Raw genomic sequence first — 20,591 nt, 5'->3', positions numbered from 1 at the left:
TCTGCACATCGCCCTTATTCTTGAAAATTTACCAGTGTGCTTCTTCTCCACTCCTCAGTGAAAAACCTCATTGGTTTCTGCTAAACTGCAAACCTTGCACTTTAACTTTTGCAAAGTTGTAAACCTTGCATTACATTTTGATTTTATTCTATTTAATTTAAATGTCTATAAATTAGTTGTTAAATCCTTTTTTTTATTGTATAAAGTTTTTTTTTATGTGACGCACATTGAGTCTGCCTTGTGTATAACATGTGCTTTCGAAATAAAGTTGCCTTGCCTTGCCTCAGGCATCCTCTCACTTTCCGAGATTGTGTGAAACAATCTAGTTTAAAAACTCCGCTGCCATCTCTCCTAAACACCTCCATGCCTCCACCGGTATGTATGTATGACGCCTGCTCATTATCCGGGTGTTAAAATCGTTTGACCCACACTCCGGAGCAGTAAGTGGCGGTAATGCACCCTAACGCTGACTGCCAGCCGCCGTAAAAAGGTCAAGGAAGAAGACGAAGCCGTAGGCAAATGAGGAAAACACGAAGAAGAGGAGGAGGCGGAAGAAATGGGGGAAACATGACAGAAGGCTAACAAAGCAAATAATTAACGCAAAAGGTAACTTTACCGAGTCCAACAACCAATATGATTTATGTGTTCGGGCTGCTGACGTAAGGTTAAGAGGTTTGGGATAGTCCCACGTATTGGCGATGGTAGCAGCAAGCTACATGTTGACGATATGCTGTGCTGGTGAGGCTCACTGCAGTTATTAGTCATTGGAAAACAAAAATGTACACAAGTACTGGTCCTCGCTTCTGTTGACTCAATTTAGTGAGTCGTTTTGCTCGTCCTGTTCGACACTTTTTAAGTATGTAAATATTTCAAGCCAGTGACCAAGCAGTATTATTCTCTTAGTTCTCCAATAGTTTTGCTTAAACCAGCATACCAGAGAAGATGGGTCAGACTCTGTGTATATGCACCCGTGGTTCTATCACCATCGACAACAAGAGATATTTCTTCATCCAGAAGCTAGATGAAGGGTAAGAGTCAATGCTTCAAAGACAACCTGTAATTACAACCCCTGTCCATGCTAACATTTAATGCTGTCTCCTCCAACCTCTCTGGGTTTCTTTATTAGTGGGTTTAGTTACGTGGACCTGGTAGAGGGGGTGCAGGATGGGCAGTTCTACGCTCTGAAGAGGATTCTGTGCCACGACCGTGAAGGACGTCAGGAGGCACAGACAGAGATTGAAATGCACCAACTGTTTAACCACCCCAACATCCTAAGCTTGGCTGCACATACCTTTGTAGACCGTGGGGGCAAGAGCGAAGCCTGGCTTCTTCTGCCTTATGTTAGAGTAGGTTGGCACAATATCTATTTTTTTTTGTATGTTTTGCAAAAGTAGTCTGTTGGGGGTTGTTCTAAAATGTTGTTGTGTTTGTGTGTACAGAAAGGTAGCCTGTGGTCAGTTCTAGAAAAGCTTAGAGACAAAGGGAGCTTCATGCCTGAAAGACGGATCTTGCACATCATGTATGGTATCTGCTCTGGCCTTAAGGCTATTCATGACAGAGGCTATGCACACAGGTAAAGCCCCTCCTCTCAAACACACACATCCATAGCTTCTCTCATATTCATGCATACACAATTGCAAGTACTTAACAATGAATACAAATCCATTGTTGTAACAATGGTTTCAAAAACACTTGAATATATCTTCTGTTACATGTTCGATAAAATATAAAGCTAGAATAGTTATGGTGGGTGTAATGGATCTTATTGATTGGGCAGAGCTCTAAAATAGATCTATATCTGCTGAAACACTCTTTTAAACTCATTTTACACTATAACTACATTTTTAAAAACTCTATTCTACAGTTTTATTTTTCATCTTCCATCTGTTGTCATTGCCTATGCCCTCTTTTACTCAAACTTACACTCAAACATTCTCTGTTATGATGTTTGTTAGGGACCTGAAACCTACAAACGTGCTCTTGGAGGAGGATGACAGACCAGTTTTAATGGACCTTGGTTCAATGAACAGAGCCAGAATTGAGGTGAGGAGTCGGGCCTTAGAAACATGGATTCTAAACCTTTACTCTGCATTTTTAGCATTTAGAGTAGGTCAAGCACATAGCTGTGGCACTCAGATTTAACATCATACGAACCACCTAAAGTCCTTCTGGAGGGATAATAATAACTTTGATAATAATTTTATTTATGTAGCACTTTTAAAACAGAGTTACAAAGTGCTCAACATACATAAAGTAATGAAAGACATGGGGGGGGGGAGACAGTCAATTAACAAAGCAAGAATTACAAGGGCAGTTACAAATATGAATACAGTAAAATGAATCAAACAACCAAACAAAAAATAAATAAGTAGAAACAAAAAAGCATCAAAAATCTAGAATTAAAAGCAGCTTTATACAGGTGTGTTTTGAGGAGTGACTTAAAACGGGGCACCGATTCAACATACCTGATCTTCTCGGGCAGGGAATTCCAAAGGCTGGGGGTTCTAACAACAAATGCACAGTCACTTTTCGTTTTTAGCCGTGACTTTGGAATGGATAAAAGAGTTTTTCCTGAGGATCTCAGGCAGCGCGTTTGGTCATATGGGGAGAGCAGCTCAGCGATATAAGGAGGTGCCAAACTACACAGGGTCTTAAAGTGGTTAAAAGGATTTTAAAATCAATTCTAAAAGACACGGGCAGCCAATGTAAAGAAGCTAAAATGGGCGTAATGTGGTCACATTTTTTGGAACCAGTTAAGGGCCAAGCTGCAACATTTTGTATGAATTGGAGACAATGGACAGATTTTTTTTTCTACATTTATTTCTAGTTTTTCCCTTTATCACACCCGATTAACCCAATGGCATATGGCTGGAACTCTTATCGAATAACTCCCGTGGCTCACGTTTCCACAGGAAGGAGATAGTCGTAACACCAGCTTCTTTCAAACTCGTGTCGGCTGCTCTCTGTATTTTACATGCTAAGCCTCGCATGGATTGCATTACCTTCAGGCCGTGAAGGAGACGTAGGGAGAATGCTTTCGGTTGCTTGGCTGCAGGCACCCAGATGGGCGAGAGGGGTTGCTGGAGAATGACGAGTCCCCGAACACTACACCGATCTACACCCACTATCCCTCGGGTAAGGGTGGCCTAATGAATGCCTTACCCTGTGGACGCTCTGGCCGTGACTGGTTACGGCGAGTCTGGGATACGAACCTCCCAGCCACATGAATGGAGAGATTTTTGGGAGAGATGTGTACAGGGAGTTGCAGTAGTCAAGGCGTGATGAGATAAATGTATGAACAACCTTCACCAGATCAGTGAATGAAACAACCGATTTGATTTTGGTGATATTCCATAATTGATAAAAACACGATTGGACAACCTTTTTTACATGTAAGTCTAGTTTAAGATCAGGGTCAATTATATTTGACTGCCAAGGTTTCTGGCAGAGGGCTTTAAATTGGAGGCCAGTGGACCAAGAACATTATTATCAATTTGAGCCCTAGTATGGTAGGAGGCAAAGAGGATGACCGCAGATTTGATGTCATTGAGCTGGAGAAAGTTGTCAGACATCCAACTTTTGATATCTGCTAAGCAGTTATGAAGGGTTTTTAGGCTGGTTTTGTCATTAAGTTTGATTGGCAGGTAAAGTTGTGTGTTGTCAGCATATTGATGCAACTGATTTTTTTTAAATGTTTATTTGGGAAGGGACAATGTACATTAATCAACATTCAAACTCGAATGTTATGGTTGCGTATGATGTAACCCAGAGGGAGCATATAAAGGGAGAAAAAGGAAGGAAAGGAGCCGGGGATGACACAGAATCACCTATACAAACAGAGAAGTGTCTATCAGTTAAATAGGTGAACCACTTAAGGGCAACACTGGAGGTGCCTACGCAGCCCTCCAAAGGGTTTAAGAGGACAGAATGATCAGTGGTGTCGAAGGCAGAGCTCAAGTCCAGGAGGACCAGGATTGAGCAGTTACCTGAATCAACTGCCAACAAGAGGTCATTGCTGACTTTCAGGAGGGGAGTCTCTGTGTGGTGAAGGGCACAGAAGCCTGATTGAAATTTTTCAAAAAGACTGTTTACTACTGAGTTGAGCAATCAGCAGGTGGAATACAAATTATTTTCAGCGACTTTGAAAAGAACTAGGAATTTGGAGATGGGTCTGTAGTTGTTGTTGGATCTAGGTTTGGTTTTATTAAGGAGGGGAGAGACCAAAGCAGTTGGGAACCAATAGATGGGCTTGGGGTGGGTTCTACTAATCTCTTAGATTTAGGAGCTCTCACAAGAGGTTGACTGGTGATGATCATTGATCTAATTTGATTGATTTTGTCATCAAAATAGGTTAAAAATCGGTCACAAAGTTCAGGAGAAGCATACCTGTCAGAGTTCTGAGGAGCACCAACAACACAGTCAATAGTCCTAAACAGGATTCTAGAGTAATGGTAATTGCTGGAGATCAGAGTGAAGAAATATTTTGTTCTTGCATCTTAAGCTGCGCCATTATAATCCCTCATGCAACCATTATAATCCCTCATGCAACCTTAATGTGGGTGGGAGTCATGTGTGCCATTATGGACTTATTCAAAGAAGAGCATTCAACGTTAATTAAATTATTTGCATTTACTCCATGCCAAATAGTTTTTCTATGCACCGTGTTATCAGGCTGGGCAGGGGGTAAATGAAAATTAGGGTAGGACAGTCTGTTGGTAATATTGACAAGAATAGGAATAGCAGCGCTATGATGGTTCCACATGGGGGAGGTAGTGATAACAGAAAGTGCATGGCTGTTTTTAGTGACAGAGAAGAGAAAGAAGAAGAGCAAGGGCACGCTTGTGATGTAAATAGTCATTCATGTGAAGCTGACTAGTGGGTATTTCAGATGAATAGATTAAAAGAGAAGAGGTGATAGGTCTTTGCCCTGACTTTGGAATAACCTGCCTGACGGGTTAAGCTGATTAAACTGATTTAAGTACTTTTATTGCTCTTTTTTGGATTTGCGACAATGTATTGTATTTTTTAATTGCTTTTTTTCATGAGTCATTTGCATATTGATTTTTTTAGTGTTAAAGTGGTCTCCTGGCAAATTATTTCACTCTGTACCTGTGCCATATCAAACCTTTTCATTTTTACAAGTACTGTCTGTTCTTTTATGAGCAGCATTTAAGGCATAAAAACTGTTTACAAGGCAATATTCTAAAACTTTTATAGTTGTCCTCTCAGTTTGTATGCTATTTTCCAACAAAATCCTGCTTCATATTCACGCAGTTTGACATATTTACACCTGTGAGTAACCCCATAGAAACATTCTTTCACTGCTGTTCATTGTGCAGCTCTGGTGTAGCAGCTGGAGGTTTGTACTTTGCTCAACGGCATCTTGATAAAAGTTGTCACTTTCCCTAAAACCATTATCTTAGCCAGCCCTGGGATTCAGAGAACCACCTGATGTTGAGCTCACTTTTCTGACCTCTAGCCATTGCTGTATCCGTTTTAGTGAAAATGTAATATTTTCATTTTATCAGCACTCATCTCCTGAACAGGTCCTGTAAAGGACCAGTCACATGTGAAGATATTGATAACAACCGTGAATTGATTGTAGGTGAGGGGAACCAGGGAAGCCATGACCATTCAGGATTGGGCAGCCCAGCGGTGTACTATTTCCTACAGGGCTCCTGAACTCTTCAATGTAGAGAGCCACTGCATCATTGATGAGCGCACGGATATCTGGGTAAGATTTTACAGAATTCAGTTCCTTTTAAGATGTTACTTGTGCATGGTGTATTTAACACTCATACCTTATTGATTAATGGTATATGACACGATGTCTCTAAAACCTCAGGTCAAACTGTGATATTTTCTTGAAACGTGTGATTTTGCAGACATTTTAGTAATTGGTCTTATTTGTCCTCACCTTCCTCCTCTGCTGTCAATCCCGTTGTCTCACCTTCCAATCTCTTAACATCCTCCCTTCCAGTCGCTTGGCTGTGTCCTTTACTGCATGATGATGTTAGAGGGGCCATATGACCTGGTGTTTCAGAAGGGAGACAGTGTTGCCTTGGCCGTCCAGAATCCTGTGGCCATCCCACAGACTTGCAGGTCAGTCCTCAGGCTTGAGCTGCTAAGCTGTCATAGAAAGGATGTTTCTTTTTTGAGGCATGGTGTCACTCTGCATTGGACAGTGGTATGAACAATTCCTGGTTTTTCCATGTCTCTTACTAAACTTAATAAATATAAACATGTAGAGTGCCTTTTATACATAAAATGAAGCTCAAAGTGCTTTACGTTAGAAAAGATTTATAAAGATAGAAATTGGTTGAAAGAACAAACAAAACGAAAATGAACAGGGACAGAAAAAGCACCAATGAAAACAATTTAAAATAGAGTGTCAAAAGCCGAAGTAAAAATTAGAATAATCATGAAAATTGGCTGAAAAATAATAAGTAATGCTAATTGATTTATTTATTGCATGGTTAAATGTATATGTTAAATATACTAATTAAGTTTGTTTCCGTTATTAATCCCCTTGGGGAAATTCAGTTACTGCAAATTAACCCATTCTAGCTGTGATCTGTGTAGCTAGGAGGAGTGGGCTGCCGGCTTCATGCTGCACCCGGGGACCAACTCCAGTTCTTTTCCCATTGCCTTGGTTAGGGGCACAAATGGAAGTATTAACGCTAACATGCATGTTTCTTTTGATGGTGGGGGAAACCGGAACACCCGGAGAAAACCCACCGCAGACACATGGAGAACATGCAAACTCCACACGGGGATGACCTGGGATGACCCCCAAGGGTGGACAACCCCAGGGTTCAAACCCAGGACCTTCTTGCTGTGAGGCGACAGCGCTAACTACTGGGACACCGTGTCGCTATGTGTTGTCTTTTGAAAATATTAACCGAGCCCGCCTCTAAATTATCCTTAGGATAGAGTTCCGCTTTTTTGGGCTATAGTTGAGAAAGGCTGAGCTGCCAATTTTCATCTTGGTGGGGCTGTGAGTGTTTAGGAAACCAGCAGCAGAGGACCTAAGGGCTTGTGAAGGGATATAAAATGACAGAATTTGCAATGTACTCTGGTCCTAAACCATTAAAATCTTCATAGATGTATTAAGATTTGAACCGCCTGGTTGGAACACAAGGCTTCTTTACTGCACAATGGCCACGTCCTGCATGGAAGTGGTTGGCAACGATCTTCCCTGCCCGCCTCAAGGTCCCGGAGGTGTGCAGTAGAGGACTGCGTTGGGATTGGGATCCCGCAGGACCCAATGCAAATCTCACGGGAGCGGGCAGTTTTAACTTTGTTGCGAGCCGTCGAAAAATAAACTGCGGGTCTCGGGATATAGCTAGCTCTAACCAGAAGGATGAAGTCAACAAATGATGTTGAAAAGAAGATCAAAGCAGGCCATTACAATGCAAAAACAAAGGAAGGCAAGTCTGACATTTTGAAAAAATTTCTCAGTCGTTACTGACAAAAACGGAAACGAACTGGACGTTTTTAGTTGCGACAAATTTGGAAAAGTATTGATCTACAATGGGCACAAATCGGATTCATCAGGGTTGAGGGGACATACCTGCTCCATTCTCGCTGGTCAAAGTAAACTCTCCTTCAGAGATAAAGCACTTCTTCCTGCACATATTAAACAAGATCCTATCAAGGAATGTGTCCCACTTTGCTGAAGAGACATGACTTAATCGCTGGGTAAGGCAAGGCTTTGTTGACATAGAATAGAATAGAAAGCCTTTTTGTGGCGGCACGGTGGCCCAGTGGTTAGCACTGTTGCCTCACAGCAAGAAGGTCCTGGGTTTGAACCCCAGGCTGTCCCAGGTCGTTTCTGTGTGGAGTTTGCATGTTCTCCCTGTGTCTGTGTGGCTTTCCTCCAGGTGTTCCGGTTTCCTCCCACAGTCAAAAAACATGCATGTTAGGGTTGACACTCCTGTCTGTGCCCCTGAGCAAGGCAATGGAAAGAAGAACTGGAGTTGGTCCCCGGGCGCTGCAGCTGCGTACTGCTCCTATACAAGAGGATATGTTAAATGCAGAGAACAAACTCATTGTAAGAATACAGTTCGTTGTAAGAATACAACGTCAAATAAAGTGGCTTTCTTTCTTTTTTTCCCATACAACAAAATTAGGAGTGCTGCCTGAACAGTGTGTTAAAATAAACAGGGAAATAAAACAACCTCAGCAAAACAAAAAGCCACAGCTAACAACATTCTAAAATATTAAGTAAAATATACAATGTAATTTTGCCCTGGAGTAGGTGTACTTATTGCACTAGAATAACTGTAATTATTGCACTAGTATGAATGTATTTATGCACTAGAATGTAATTTGGCTATGTTGATTACCAAAAGGTGTGCATCACTTTATTAATACTACACAGTAAAATAACGTGTTTTCCCTGCGGGATGGGAGAAATAAATAGAACTCTTGTTCAGGAGTGAATGGTCAGAATGTTTGCGGGTGCAGGCGGGAGTGGACATACACATTGTGGGAGTGGGGGGTAATGGTCAGAAATCCAGCAGGAGCGGGATTAAGGAAACAGGCCACGCAGGGTTCTAGCATACAGGTCTTGAAGAGATGGGAGGTGGCAGCCGATCACCTTTACCCCCGAGCGAATGATCAGGAATCAGGAATAATTATTGTCATTTCTTTCATGTACTTGCACACACAAAAGAAACGAAATTCCATTTCCCCCAGCGCACAGCAGTGCGACACAAAAGACAAAAACAAACATCCCAAAATTCCCAAAAACGACACCACCAAAAACATACAAAAACAGAAAGAACAAAGCCAGAAAAACAAAACACAAACAGTTAACAACACAGTCCACTCAGTGCAACACAGTCGCTGTCACTGATGCGCTGCAGCCTGCCTGATCACCGTCTGGTACACTGCTGCCACTGACAGGGACCAGGGTAGGCTGCAATGCATAATTTGAAGGTGATCAGCTGGCACCTCCCATCGCTCCAGGACCTTGAGGTGGGCAAGGAAGATTGTTGCTGATCCTTCCCACCCTGGACATCACCTTTTTGAGACTCTGCCCTCTGGCAAGAGACTGAGATCCATCAGGACTAAAACCTCATGCCACAAAAACAGTTTCTTCCCTGTTGCAGCCGGACTAATCAACAGAACCCCCCCCCCCCCCAGTATTTTTGTATTTTTCTTGTACTCAAAACTATACCCAACCAACAACGCCAAACTACATTTCTAGTGCACATGGCAATAAAAGAATTTCTGATTTTAAGTGCCAGCAGGAAGGGACATCGTGATTGATTGAAATACTTGCAGTCATTAAATCCTTTGCCTACAGGATCTTTTGCTTTATTTTTTTTCCTATCACATTTAAAGTATTGATTTTTCAGTTAATAGATTGCATATCCTGACACTCAGGAATCTAGGACTGAATGAAGTTCCGTTTTTGTTTTCTCTTCCCTGCCCTCAAGTGATAAACAAATTAAGCCTTCTGCTCTTAGGTGTAAGGACTAGTGGTCAAGCGAAGGAATGAAGCCATTCAAAACAGAAGAGCTCTCTCTCAAGGACAGCTGCTGCCTTACCTCCCCTTGCCTATGCAGCTGATCAGATATTTTGTACTATACAAACAGATTCAGACTTCCAAATATCCCATTTGTCTTGTAATTGTGTCTATTAATGGGATTTCTCTGATCTATTCTTATTCATTTGTGTTTTGTGCTTTTTTCATGTCTAGTTACTCTGAGGGTCTACAGATGCTACTTGAATCTATAATGGTGTCCAATCCCCAGGAGAGACCCGACATCAACTTGGTTCTTGATCAGGTCCAAGATCTGAAGAGCCGAAGCCCCAACACACAAACTAACATGGTCTGAACCCACCCCCACTCACTACATATGGGTCAAAACCGCCTTGGAATAACTTTGCACACTTCTGTTTGAGTTTGACTTCTTTTGATATAATGGAGTCTTGTGTAACTGCTTGAGTAGAAACTTCAGAAACTCATCCCTTGGGAGACAGCGGAGGTAATCACTGATGCAATTCAGCCAGCGAGTCCACAAAAGCTTCTGAGGTTTGCCCTTGGCCACAAACGCAGGCTTCAGGTGGATCTGTAGAAAGACGGTTTCAGCATCAACCTCTGTTGCTACCAAACCCAGCACCACAGAGAAGAACACATTGAAGCTGCTCCCTGGCTCCAACTCCACCGCTAATCCCTGCTGCTTCTCTGCCACAGTCAACGCTGAGAGCTGTCTGGAGTACTTCTTCAGCCGAGTGTGTCTAAACTGGTAGAGGGACGTAATGTATGACAGCTGCCATCACTTTTTCAACCAGCTAGGCCAACTTGTTCCAGTTTCACCTCCTCTGTGAAACAGTGGGACCTCTTAGCTCTTCTGCTGGTTGTGAGTCTTCACGTGGTCAGCCTTGGTGTGTATCCGAGGTGTAAGGCAGCTGCGATAAGACTGCCGGCATTTCTTAGTCCCGCTCCTTCCATGTACCAGGATGCTGTTAGGCAGGGTGCTTGCCACGCAGTTTTATCCATCCACTCCCCTTTTTTTCCCATCCTTTCTCTTTATTTTCTTCTTTCCTGTTCCCCTTCTCCTCCGTACCTCTTTCTCTTCTTTTTTTTCTTCCTTTTCTCTTCCCCTCCCTCCTTTGTTTTTCTTTTTTCTTCTCCTTCCCTCCTTTTTTGCAATATATGGAATGTTGGAAATTGACTTGTTTTGAAGTCAGTTTCTTCAAAAAGAAGTCTTGTCGAGCTTAAATAAAGTGCAGCTAAAAGCGGTTTAGAAAGGGATTTCAGGGTTTGTTGAGAAGAGGGGCATCCATGTTCACCAGAATAGAAGTGATCTGAGGAGTTAGGCTGATCCTCACATCAGTTTGCTGCTTGAATATTTCTTCTTCACAGCCTGGGACTTTGTTTTTCACTCTGAGCATGGCTGCTCATGGCCCTGCATGCATTTAAGTTGTACAGCCCACTATTCCACTAAGACCCATAGATAAGCATAGGGAGAAAAAAAATCCACCCCAGAGTCTGGATCCCACTGGCCAGCGCCACACCCCCGTCCACCAGGCACAGCCAACCCCCCCCCCATCTGAACAGAAAAGAACCTTGTAACTTTGTAATGCATTGCAGTCCCCACAGTCAACCATTGTCTGAACATAGCGTCTTCTCCTGAGACTGGATTCAACGGTTGGGGCTGCCCTCTCGTTTGTTTGGAAGTTGCGGCTGGCTGCAGGGATCTGGCGGTCAGGACCGTATTGTTGGGGCGGCTGCCCCGCCTCCCCCTCTTTGTCCAGGTCTTGCTTATGGAATGGGTGTCTTTGTCCTTGGCAGTGTGCACCATCTTGGGCTCCGTCTCCCTGCCGTGTTTGGTGGGGTGGGCCTGGTAGCGGCAGGGGCTGGGGCGCTGGACAGCTGTGGGTGGGTGCTGCACTAGTGCTGCCAGGCTCAGAGTCAAAACACATGCATGTAAGCAAACACATATACGACTAGATCTATCCAAGTTATCTGCCCCCCAAAGCGTTTTTTTAAAATTATTAGTATTATTATTATTGTTATTATTATTGTTACAATTGTTTTTCTTGATTCCCCCCCCCTCTCCTTTTGAATGTCGATCTTTTGTTAGTTTTCTGTTTATTGTTTTATTGTTTGGTTATGTCCTGTTTTATTTAATTACCCTTGTCGTGTTGTTCTTATGGATGTTTCCAGCTTTTTCTTCTGGTCTTTGTTTTTTCCAGTTTTGGTGTTCATCCTCCTCTTCAAGAGGCATCAATCCTACATGTAAATGAAAACAAAGTTGACCTCTGAAGATGTGGGTGGGAGGTGGGCCAAAAAAAAGAGAAACTTTCATCCCATTTAACAATCTTGGCAGACAGCTTTCCAAAAACTTGACCATATTAAAACTGCCAACACAATGTTCTTTCTCCCAATTTGGCACTTCCAGTTCCCTTTACACCCAAGACCCTGCCCCACCATCCCACAACCCCATGGTTGAGGAGGATGGACACTATCAAAGGCAAACTTTTATATATATATATACTTTATTAATCCCTGTTGGGGAAATTCAGCTCTGCATTTAACCCATTAACCAATCCTAGCTGTGTAGCTAAGAGCAGTGGGCAGCCGCCGTGCAGCACCCGGGGACCAACTCCAGTTCGTCTTGCCATGCCTCGGTCAGGGGCACAGACAGGAATATTAACCCTAACATGCATGTCTTTTTGATGGTGGGGGAAACCGGAGCACCCAGAGAAAGCCCACCACAGACACGGGGAGAACATGCAAACTCCACACTGAGGACAACCTGGAATGACCCCCAAGGTTGGACAACCCCGGAGGTCAAACCCAGGACCTTCTTGCTGTGAGGCGACAGCGCTAACCACTTGGCCACCGTGCCACCCAAAGACACTTTATTTGGCACTGTATATAAATACAGCGAAATTCCTCTCTGCATTTAACCCATCCTATTGTATAGGAGCAGTGGGCAACTGCCATACAGCGCCCAAGGACCAACTCCAGTTCTTTCCAGTGCCTTGCTCAGGGGTACAGGCAGGAGTATTAACCCTAACATGCATGTCTTTTTAATGGTGGGAGGAAACCGGAGCACCCGAACCCATGCAGACATGGGGAGAACATGCAAACTCCACACAGAAAGGACCTGGGACGGCCAGGGGGTTCGAACCCAGGACCTTCTTGTTGGGAGGCACCAGTGCTAACCACTGGGCCACCATGCCCAGGTGAACGTGGTGCCATACAAGCACATGGCACTATGTTCTAGGTCGGCTTACAAAATGATGAATATATCTTGAAAGCCTTAATACTGTAGGGCCAGCACCAAAACATAGTTAAATGCTTCAGACCCTGGGTTGTATATATTGTATCTGAAGTCATTGGAGTCTCTTCCTCAGTGAGGCCGAACAGTTACCAGGACTGCATCGTGCCGTTGCGCACTGCTCTGGACTCATGGAAACGGCTACCGTTTTCTTTGTCTATCTATTGGAAGAACTACAATGATGACAGCAGGTGACGCAGTGGGTTAGCTAACACTTTCTCATTTCTCTTTGCTCCTTCCAACTGATCATGAATGTTTTTGTCTTATCAGATGTCAGTTAGTGCAAGTGTATCCTCCACTGACCATGACACCATCTCGGGCATTTTTTATTCCTTTTTCTGCCAACATAGCTGTCCTGGAAGAGGATGTGAAGAGACCTGATGGGGAGTCACAAAACTGATATAAATGTGAAACCAGTCAGCGAATACCTACGTCATTAAGCCATCCCACCAGACCATGCTGGGCACGGTGTGTCGGCATTCTGTGCCAGACCAAATCCAGGTGGAAATACCAATGGAACCCTTCCTCCCCGTGCTCAGAACTGTTCGCCCCTGCCGTGGGACAAAAGGCTTATATGAGCGATGAAAGGAAAGCGATGCTGCATTTTTGCCTTGCAGTCAACAGCTGATGCAAAAATGTGGTTCACATTTTGGAGAGAAAATGAATACCAAAAAAAAAAGAGAACATTTTCCATTTGAAGGACGTGACAAAGTTTAATACACCAGATTACATTTCCTGCCAAAAAGTAGACATGACCTAAGCTGTTACAGTCACGCCTGTTTCTCGTAACTGCTGGGTTACAACCAGAACCTGTCCTTTCACCCTCATCCCTACCTTCATTCATTCATTCATCCATTATCCAAGCCGCGTATTCAGGTCACAGGATGCTGGAGCCTATCCCAGCAGTCATTGGGCGGCAGGCGGGGAGACACCCTGGACAGGCCGCCAATCCATCACAGGGCCCACACACACACACACACACACATTCACTCACACCTAGGGACAATTTAGTGTGGCTGAGTCACCTGACCTACATGTCTTTGGACCGTGGGAGGAAACCGGAGCACTCGGAGGAAACCCACACAGACACGGGGAGAACATGCAAACTCCACACAGAGGACAACCTGGGACGACCCCCCCCCCCCCCAAGGTTGGACAACCCTGGACCTTCTTGCTGTGAAGCAACCCTACCTTCATCCACACCTTAAATCTCAGAAGCCAAAAGGTCCTCACCTGACAGTGCTGCTTTTGAACACAGAGAGGTGCTACAACATCACAATCGCACACCTTTTATCTGCCTGCCCGTTTTCATTTGTCAGTCCATGTCTCTGTTGCTGTACATATGTGTGTGTGTGTGTGAGGTCATTGTAAACCACAGCCAGGAGACATCAATCGTATTCCTTCTTTTTTTTTAAAGCATAAAAAAAGTAATTGGTGCACATGGACCCAAGGTGACGAGGTACCCGAGCGTACTGGAAGTTGCAGGGAAGACTTCCCCGTTGTCTGAGGTTCGGGACTCCCAAACCCGGCTCCACTTCTGGGGAAGTTCTGACTGAGTGATGTTGTCACAGTTTTACTGCACTTTGAGTTTCATTCCATCAGATGAAGTATTGTCCATTCCTACCACTGCTGCGTGATGCCTGCCGCCTGTTTTAGCAGTAAAAACGAATCCTTTAGTTTCTCAGGTGTCGCTGTGTCACGTGCTCCAGGTTAAAGGAAGGCGACCGTTATGTCTGGAGTAATTAACGCTTTGTTGTGTGAGTTAATGAGGTGGCTGTTATATAATTACCGTAATAGGAAGTACTTGCTCCATGTGTGTTTTGCTCAGTATGCGTTTTGTTTTACGTTTTGTGACTCACCGAGGTACCGGGTATCCTGTCTGTGCTGCTGTCTGGTGCACGCGCAGGAAGAAATGTGCACGTGTTATCCTCCACATTCACAGATACCAATAAGTTGTGCGTTGCTGTTTAATTGGCCTAAAACATTTTTTTTGGTTGATTACAGATATGTTAATGACTACACAGAAAGCAAGAGTGTTTGAAAGGGTTGTCTTTTAAAAACTGTAGCGGGTCTGTTTTTACACGTTTTTCTCGGAATAAAGCTGCATCGTTCAAACTTCTCCGTGAATTGTCCGTCAGTGCGGCCGCGTGCAGCGGTGGTGGGTGGTAAAAGCGCAGCGCCGACAGAGGCGAAGGCGTCGTTTCCCCACGCGGCCCCCGTCCGCTTCAAACGGACGCCTGCCACGGGAAGAGCACGAGTCCAACAAGGACGGGGTTTTATTTTTATTTTTTTTTTAATTTTTTTGCAAATGTTCATTTACACGTTCAGCAGAAGAAACAAGAGCCGGTGTTGTCCAGAGGCTGCGTGCTGCGGGTGGTCTTATCGGTTACACAAGCACTGCTGCTCCTTATGACAACATACTATGCAAAGGGTCACAATCTACTGTGTGCGTGCGCGCGCGCGCGTGCATACAACAATTATGTTCATAATCTAGTGTGTGTCTGCGGGCATACAACAATTATGTTCGTAATCTCTGGGTGGATGGATACATACAATTATGTTCATAATCCGTGTGTCTGTGTGGGTATACAATTATGTTCATAATCTGTGTGTGTCTGCGGGCATACAACAATTATATTCATAATGTAGTTTGTGTGTGTGTGTGTGTGTGTGTGTGTGTGTGTGTGTGTGTGTGTGTGTGTGTATACATACGATTATCTACATAATCTAGTGTGAGCGTGTGTGTGTGTGTGTATACAAACAATTATGTACATAATCGTGTGTGTGTGTGTGTGTGTGTGGGTGGGTGGGTGGATGGATACATACAATTATGTTCATAATCTAGTGTGTGTGTCTGTGGGTACATACAACATTATATTCATAATCTAGTGTGTGTGTGTGTGTGTGTGTGTTTGTGTGTGTGTATACAGACAACAATTATGTACATAATCGTGGGTGGGTGGATGGATACATACAATTATGTGCATAATCTAGTGTGAGTGTGTGTGTATACAGACAATTATGTACATAATCGTGGGTGGGTGGGTGGGTGGATGGATACATACAATTATGTGCATAATCTAGTGTGTGTGTGTGTGTGTGTGTGTGTGGGTACATACAACAATTATGTACATAACCGTGTGTGTGTGTGTGGGTGGGTGGATGGATACATACAATTATCTTCATAATCTAGTGTGTGTGTCTGTGTGGGTACATACATTATATTCATAATCTAGTTGTATGTATGTATGTGTGTGTGTGTGTGTGTGTGTGTGTGTGTGTGTGTGTGTGTGTGTGTGTGTGTGTGTGTGTGTGTGTGTGTATACATACAATTACGTACATAACCGTGTGTGTGTGTGTGTGTGTGTGTGTGTGTGTGTGTGTGTGTGTGTGTGTGTGTGCAGTAATGTGCGGGCCGTTCTTTCAACAGCCCTCGCAGCCGTTAGGTCCATTCTGATTCATATGAGATTGGAAGTCGCCGCGCGTCTTATCAAAGGTAATGCTCGCGCTATCAGCGCGCCTACATGCGTGTGCATGAGAGCGGCCCGGATGTACACACGCGGTAATAAGCGCCGCAGTTTGCAGGCCTCGCTCTTCCATAGCGCGTGCACACCCCGGGAGGCCATCACACTCGAATCAGCGCTGCCGCAACTGCGCCCTCCGCTGCCCGCAGGCAGGCCCACCTACACCTACGCCCTGCAGACTGCCCTGCAGACTGCCCTGGGGCTGGCTCCAGCATGGAGGGGCTGTGCTTAGGGGCTCAGCGTGTACCGTTGGCACACATGTACACACACAACACCCCCAACACACACACCACCACCCCCGCCTTGATGTTCACTATCATCTGCCCGTGAGGGTCTGGAATGATCTCATGCGACACGTGCACAAGGTCAGCTCGGTGCTCGCCCATGTTTCATGCACGTGCTTTTTCGTTCTCGTTCGTTCAAGGGAGCGCGAGGCCAGTTTGGGTGGAAGGCGCGTGTTTCGTAACAGACACACACTTTGGCTTTCCCTGCAAAACCCTCCGTAAGCTTTATTGATTTGGCGATGAATCAATTAGCGAATTATTTAATTAGTCGGGCATTATGGGTCAGCGCTGAGCTGCTCCCACCCCGCAGTGCTCCCGGGTCCCTTTAAATCATTACATGTGGAGGGGGGGGGTATGTGCATGCGCGCGCCACACTACACTCACACGTGTCTTTGTTTGCATTGTGTGCGTGAAATAGAGAAGCATAATCTTACTTCCGGGGCCATCCCCAAAAACTGCACGTTGAAAATGTGAATCTTTTTCATACGTGACGTAAACATTTTCATAGTCTAAACCGTTTTGTGTTGAGACTGAGGCCCCGCGTGCGCCCAGGAAGGGGCCGGTGGTCTCGAACAGCGTGCCTGTGCATCGAGCAGGGGAGGCTGTGGTTTATATTGTAACGTGCATGGATAAGAAGACACGCTGGCCGCTGGTAGGCGGGTCTGACCCTTTAGTCGAGCGGTTAGCGATGTCTCCTGCGGTGCGGGCGGTACGGGTTCGCTTCCCGGCCGCGGCAGTTCCTGTGGTTGCCCCCCGAATTCGCTACAATATTGTTATACGACCACACCAGTCCTGAGTGCTCCTGTTCCCTGAAGCTTTATGCGCATGCGCCGAGAACTTTTGCTGTCACTCAAGTCCAAATTAGCCCTGGCTACGATGAGAGAGAGAGGGAGAGAGAGAGAGAGAGAGAGAGGGAGAGAGAGAGATGGATGTTACGTCCACCACACTGAGTGGATGAATTACGGCTCGTGCTTATGATGGGGGCGGGTTTTTTTCCTCCAAGAGCTTTCTTTGTGCTCATTAATTCCAGAGAGTGTTTGGGTTAAAATGCATAATGAGTTCATTAAGGGGGATTGGCATAATCAGGAAAGGTATTGCCTTAATTACTGGCAGCGGGCCAGACCTATCCGTTCTCCGTGAGCTCGGCCACCTCTCCTGTCCACAGAGCTCACTAATTTAATTAAGTGTACAAAATGCTACACACTAACGTCGCCCTCGGGGGCAATTATGGCGCTGGAGATTGAAAGATCTCCGCCGGGGGTATTTTACTTACTGGCAGGAGATTGCCTGTGTCAGTTAGCTGATTGCATTGATTATATTGATTTGTAACAGCTTTTCGGGTAATTTCATCTGCAAAGGTGAGAGCAACACGTTGGCCCGGAGACTTTTTTATTTATTCTGTCTTTATTTAGACCCCGGGCTGTTTTGCCAAGTGATTAGATGAAAGTGGAGCTCAACAATAAGTCTTTTAAAGTAGGAGGTGGGGGTGGAGTAGGGTTGGTGGGATCAATAGTTTTTTATTTGCTGTGTAAGGTCAGTACAGGTTGGATGTTATGAATTCTTTCACTCAGCTGCACGATTGCGCTGAAGCAGCACGAGAGGGTTATGAACAGGCAACCAGGACGTGGCGTTGATGCTGCTGAACTCTTTCACACACACACACGCACACACGCACGCACACACACACACACACACACACACACACACACACACACACACACACACACACACACACACACACACACACACACACAGACACTTGCTTGCTGGTTGTCCATCGTGCCCGATGATGACCATCTTCTTCTATTTGTGGGTCCTTTGAGGACTCAGATAGCAGAAGATACCTGCGCAGAGATGGTTTTTAAAGTGGCATGGGGGGTGCGCTTCTCCCAACGCCACATGACTTGATTGTAGAGGAGATGGTTCCGATGGCAAGGGGGATCCCTAGACGACCGGCACCTCCACACAACTGCAGGGGGCTGCCGGAAATCCAGTTTTTCGGAAACCGCCTCGAAGCGTGCCGCCACAGCTTTCTTTTCTGTTGGGGTAAGCTCCCTTAGCCTTACGTCTTCCCAGACTCACCCACAAGGCAGCGGGGCAGTGGTTGATAGGTGCCAGGGCCTGCACACCATATCTCTGGGGCCCACTGCTGCTCCGAGATCCCCTGCCAAGTTAGCCTGGGGCCGCAAGACCCCAGTTACCACGTGTGGCCACGGGGAGGCCTGGCAGGAGTCTTGGTGAAGGAGAGGCTATGTACTGGCAAGGGAAGGCTTACACGCTAGCATGCTTCCCTACTATGCTCCCACAAAGGCTAGCCAGCGGCAGCAAGCTAAGGGCAGGAAGGACACAAGCGGGTTGGAAGAACACATACACCTTCCCTCCAACTACACACTGCTGCACTAGACGCATCACAACACTCTGTGTGTATGTACACACACACACACACACACACACGACCAGCTCCGGTACTCTCTAGCAAAGTCTATCTAAAACTCAGTCCAGGCCACGGAGGAATGTTCATCCAATGATTTTCAATCCTGTCTTTATTCAAGTAACCCCAGTGGATGTATTATAGTAGCATAGTTCTACTATAATACAGCCATGGTAACCCTGTCATAATAATAATATAATAATAATAATAATAATAAACTTTAATTGCTTTAGCGCGGGAAGGGGGCTGCAGCTCCCCCTCGTGGTGAGTGTACCCCCCCCCCAGTAGTGGCAGGTGGCTGTGTAACATATGCCTAACTTTTCCTAACGTACAAATGCAAAAAACAAAAAAAAACAAAACAAAACAAAATAAACATACCTTTATTTTATACAGTGGGGCTGCGGGCGTGGAATGTACATTTTTAATAATAAAGTGAGTAACTGCTCCATTCCAAATCTGCTACATACGCACCTTACAGACAAAACGATGACGTCATACTGTAGCGACCGGGGGGGGCGGTCGCTCTGACTGTCGCCGGTTCTGCGCGGGGGGGGGGTTGTTGCTACATGGGATACAGCCACGGACGCAAATCTCGCCGGGCGTATTTCGTTGCTATGGCGACAGCTTGCCTAGCTAACCTCCTGAGCTACCGCGAGTTTGGACTTTGGTTTTGAATGCCAGATGAACGACGAGTCGGATGAAACAGTTTAACTTAAAATAACTTACAATTTCACTAAATATAAACTGGTAATTGTTTATTTTGAATGAAATATCACCGTTGCTTGTGCGTAGATACTGCTTCCCAATGCTAGCAAGCCAGCTAAGTCTACAACGGTAGCTATCGTAGTGGGCTGCGGACTACCATATGCCTCCTCCGATACACGTGGAGTCGCCAGCCGCTTCTTTTCACCTGACAGTGAGTTTCACCAGGGGGACGTAGCGCGTGAGAGGATCACGCTATTCACCCCAACACGCGCCCCGACCGACCAGAGGAGGCGCTAGTGCAGCGACCAGGACACATACCCACATCCGGCTTCCCACCTGCAGACACGGCCAATTGTGTCTATAGGGATGCCCGACCAAGCCGGACTGGCAGTCCCCGTGTTGGTAGGTGGCGGACTAGACCACTACGCTACCCAGACTTAAAATTGTGTTTTAACGATGTGGTGTTGACGTTGTGGTTATTCTTGTGTTGTCTTGGGGGTTGGACTCAGACTGAGTAGGAGACCGTTTACTGACTAACTGACTGTAGGACCGTGACTGGGACTGATGTCGCCACTTGGGACATGGGGGGGGGACTCGTTACGCTGTTGTCAGTTCTGGTCCGTTCTGGTCCGTTCTGAATAAAAGCACTCCCTTGGTCGTATGGGGTTGCGATTAAAAAGAGATCTCTGCCTCTCGACTCATTCCTCCACGCCGGCTCGCCCCAATACTTTTCGTTTCATTTGGCAGCCCCCTACATCTTCCCGCGCTTGCTGAACTGTATAGCCTCTGAAAGCCCCCCCCCGCCCCCATTCTCCATGCTGCACCGGAAGGGTGGATTGTGTCC

The 20,591-nt window shown here is 45.5% G+C and overlaps 1 protein-coding gene across 1 annotated transcript; it reads left to right on the top strand.

Moving 5' to 3' along the window:
• The first annotated feature begins 942 nt into the window (after positions 1-942).
• stk16 (serine/threonine kinase 16) lies at positions 943-9,848 on the top strand. The gene is made up of 7 exons (XM_056279183.1): positions 943-1,028; positions 1,127-1,346; positions 1,440-1,573; positions 1,956-2,043; positions 5,606-5,734; positions 5,981-6,102; positions 9,710-9,848. The coding sequence occupies exons 1-7, from the start codon at positions 943-945 to the stop codon at positions 9,846-9,848; spliced, it is 918 nt and encodes a 305-aa protein (XP_056135158.1).
• Positions 9,849-20,591: the final 10,743 nt, after the last annotated feature.

The sequence above is a fragment of the Lampris incognitus genome, chromosome 4, assembly GCF_029633865.1.
Source record: "Lampris incognitus isolate fLamInc1 chromosome 4, fLamInc1.hap2, whole genome shotgun sequence".
Lineage (NCBI taxonomy): Eukaryota > Metazoa > Chordata > Actinopteri > Lampriformes > Lampridae > Lampris > Lampris incognitus.
The sequence above is the reverse complement of the archived record's forward strand: the minus strand, read 5'-3'. Positions and strand labels throughout refer to the sequence as shown.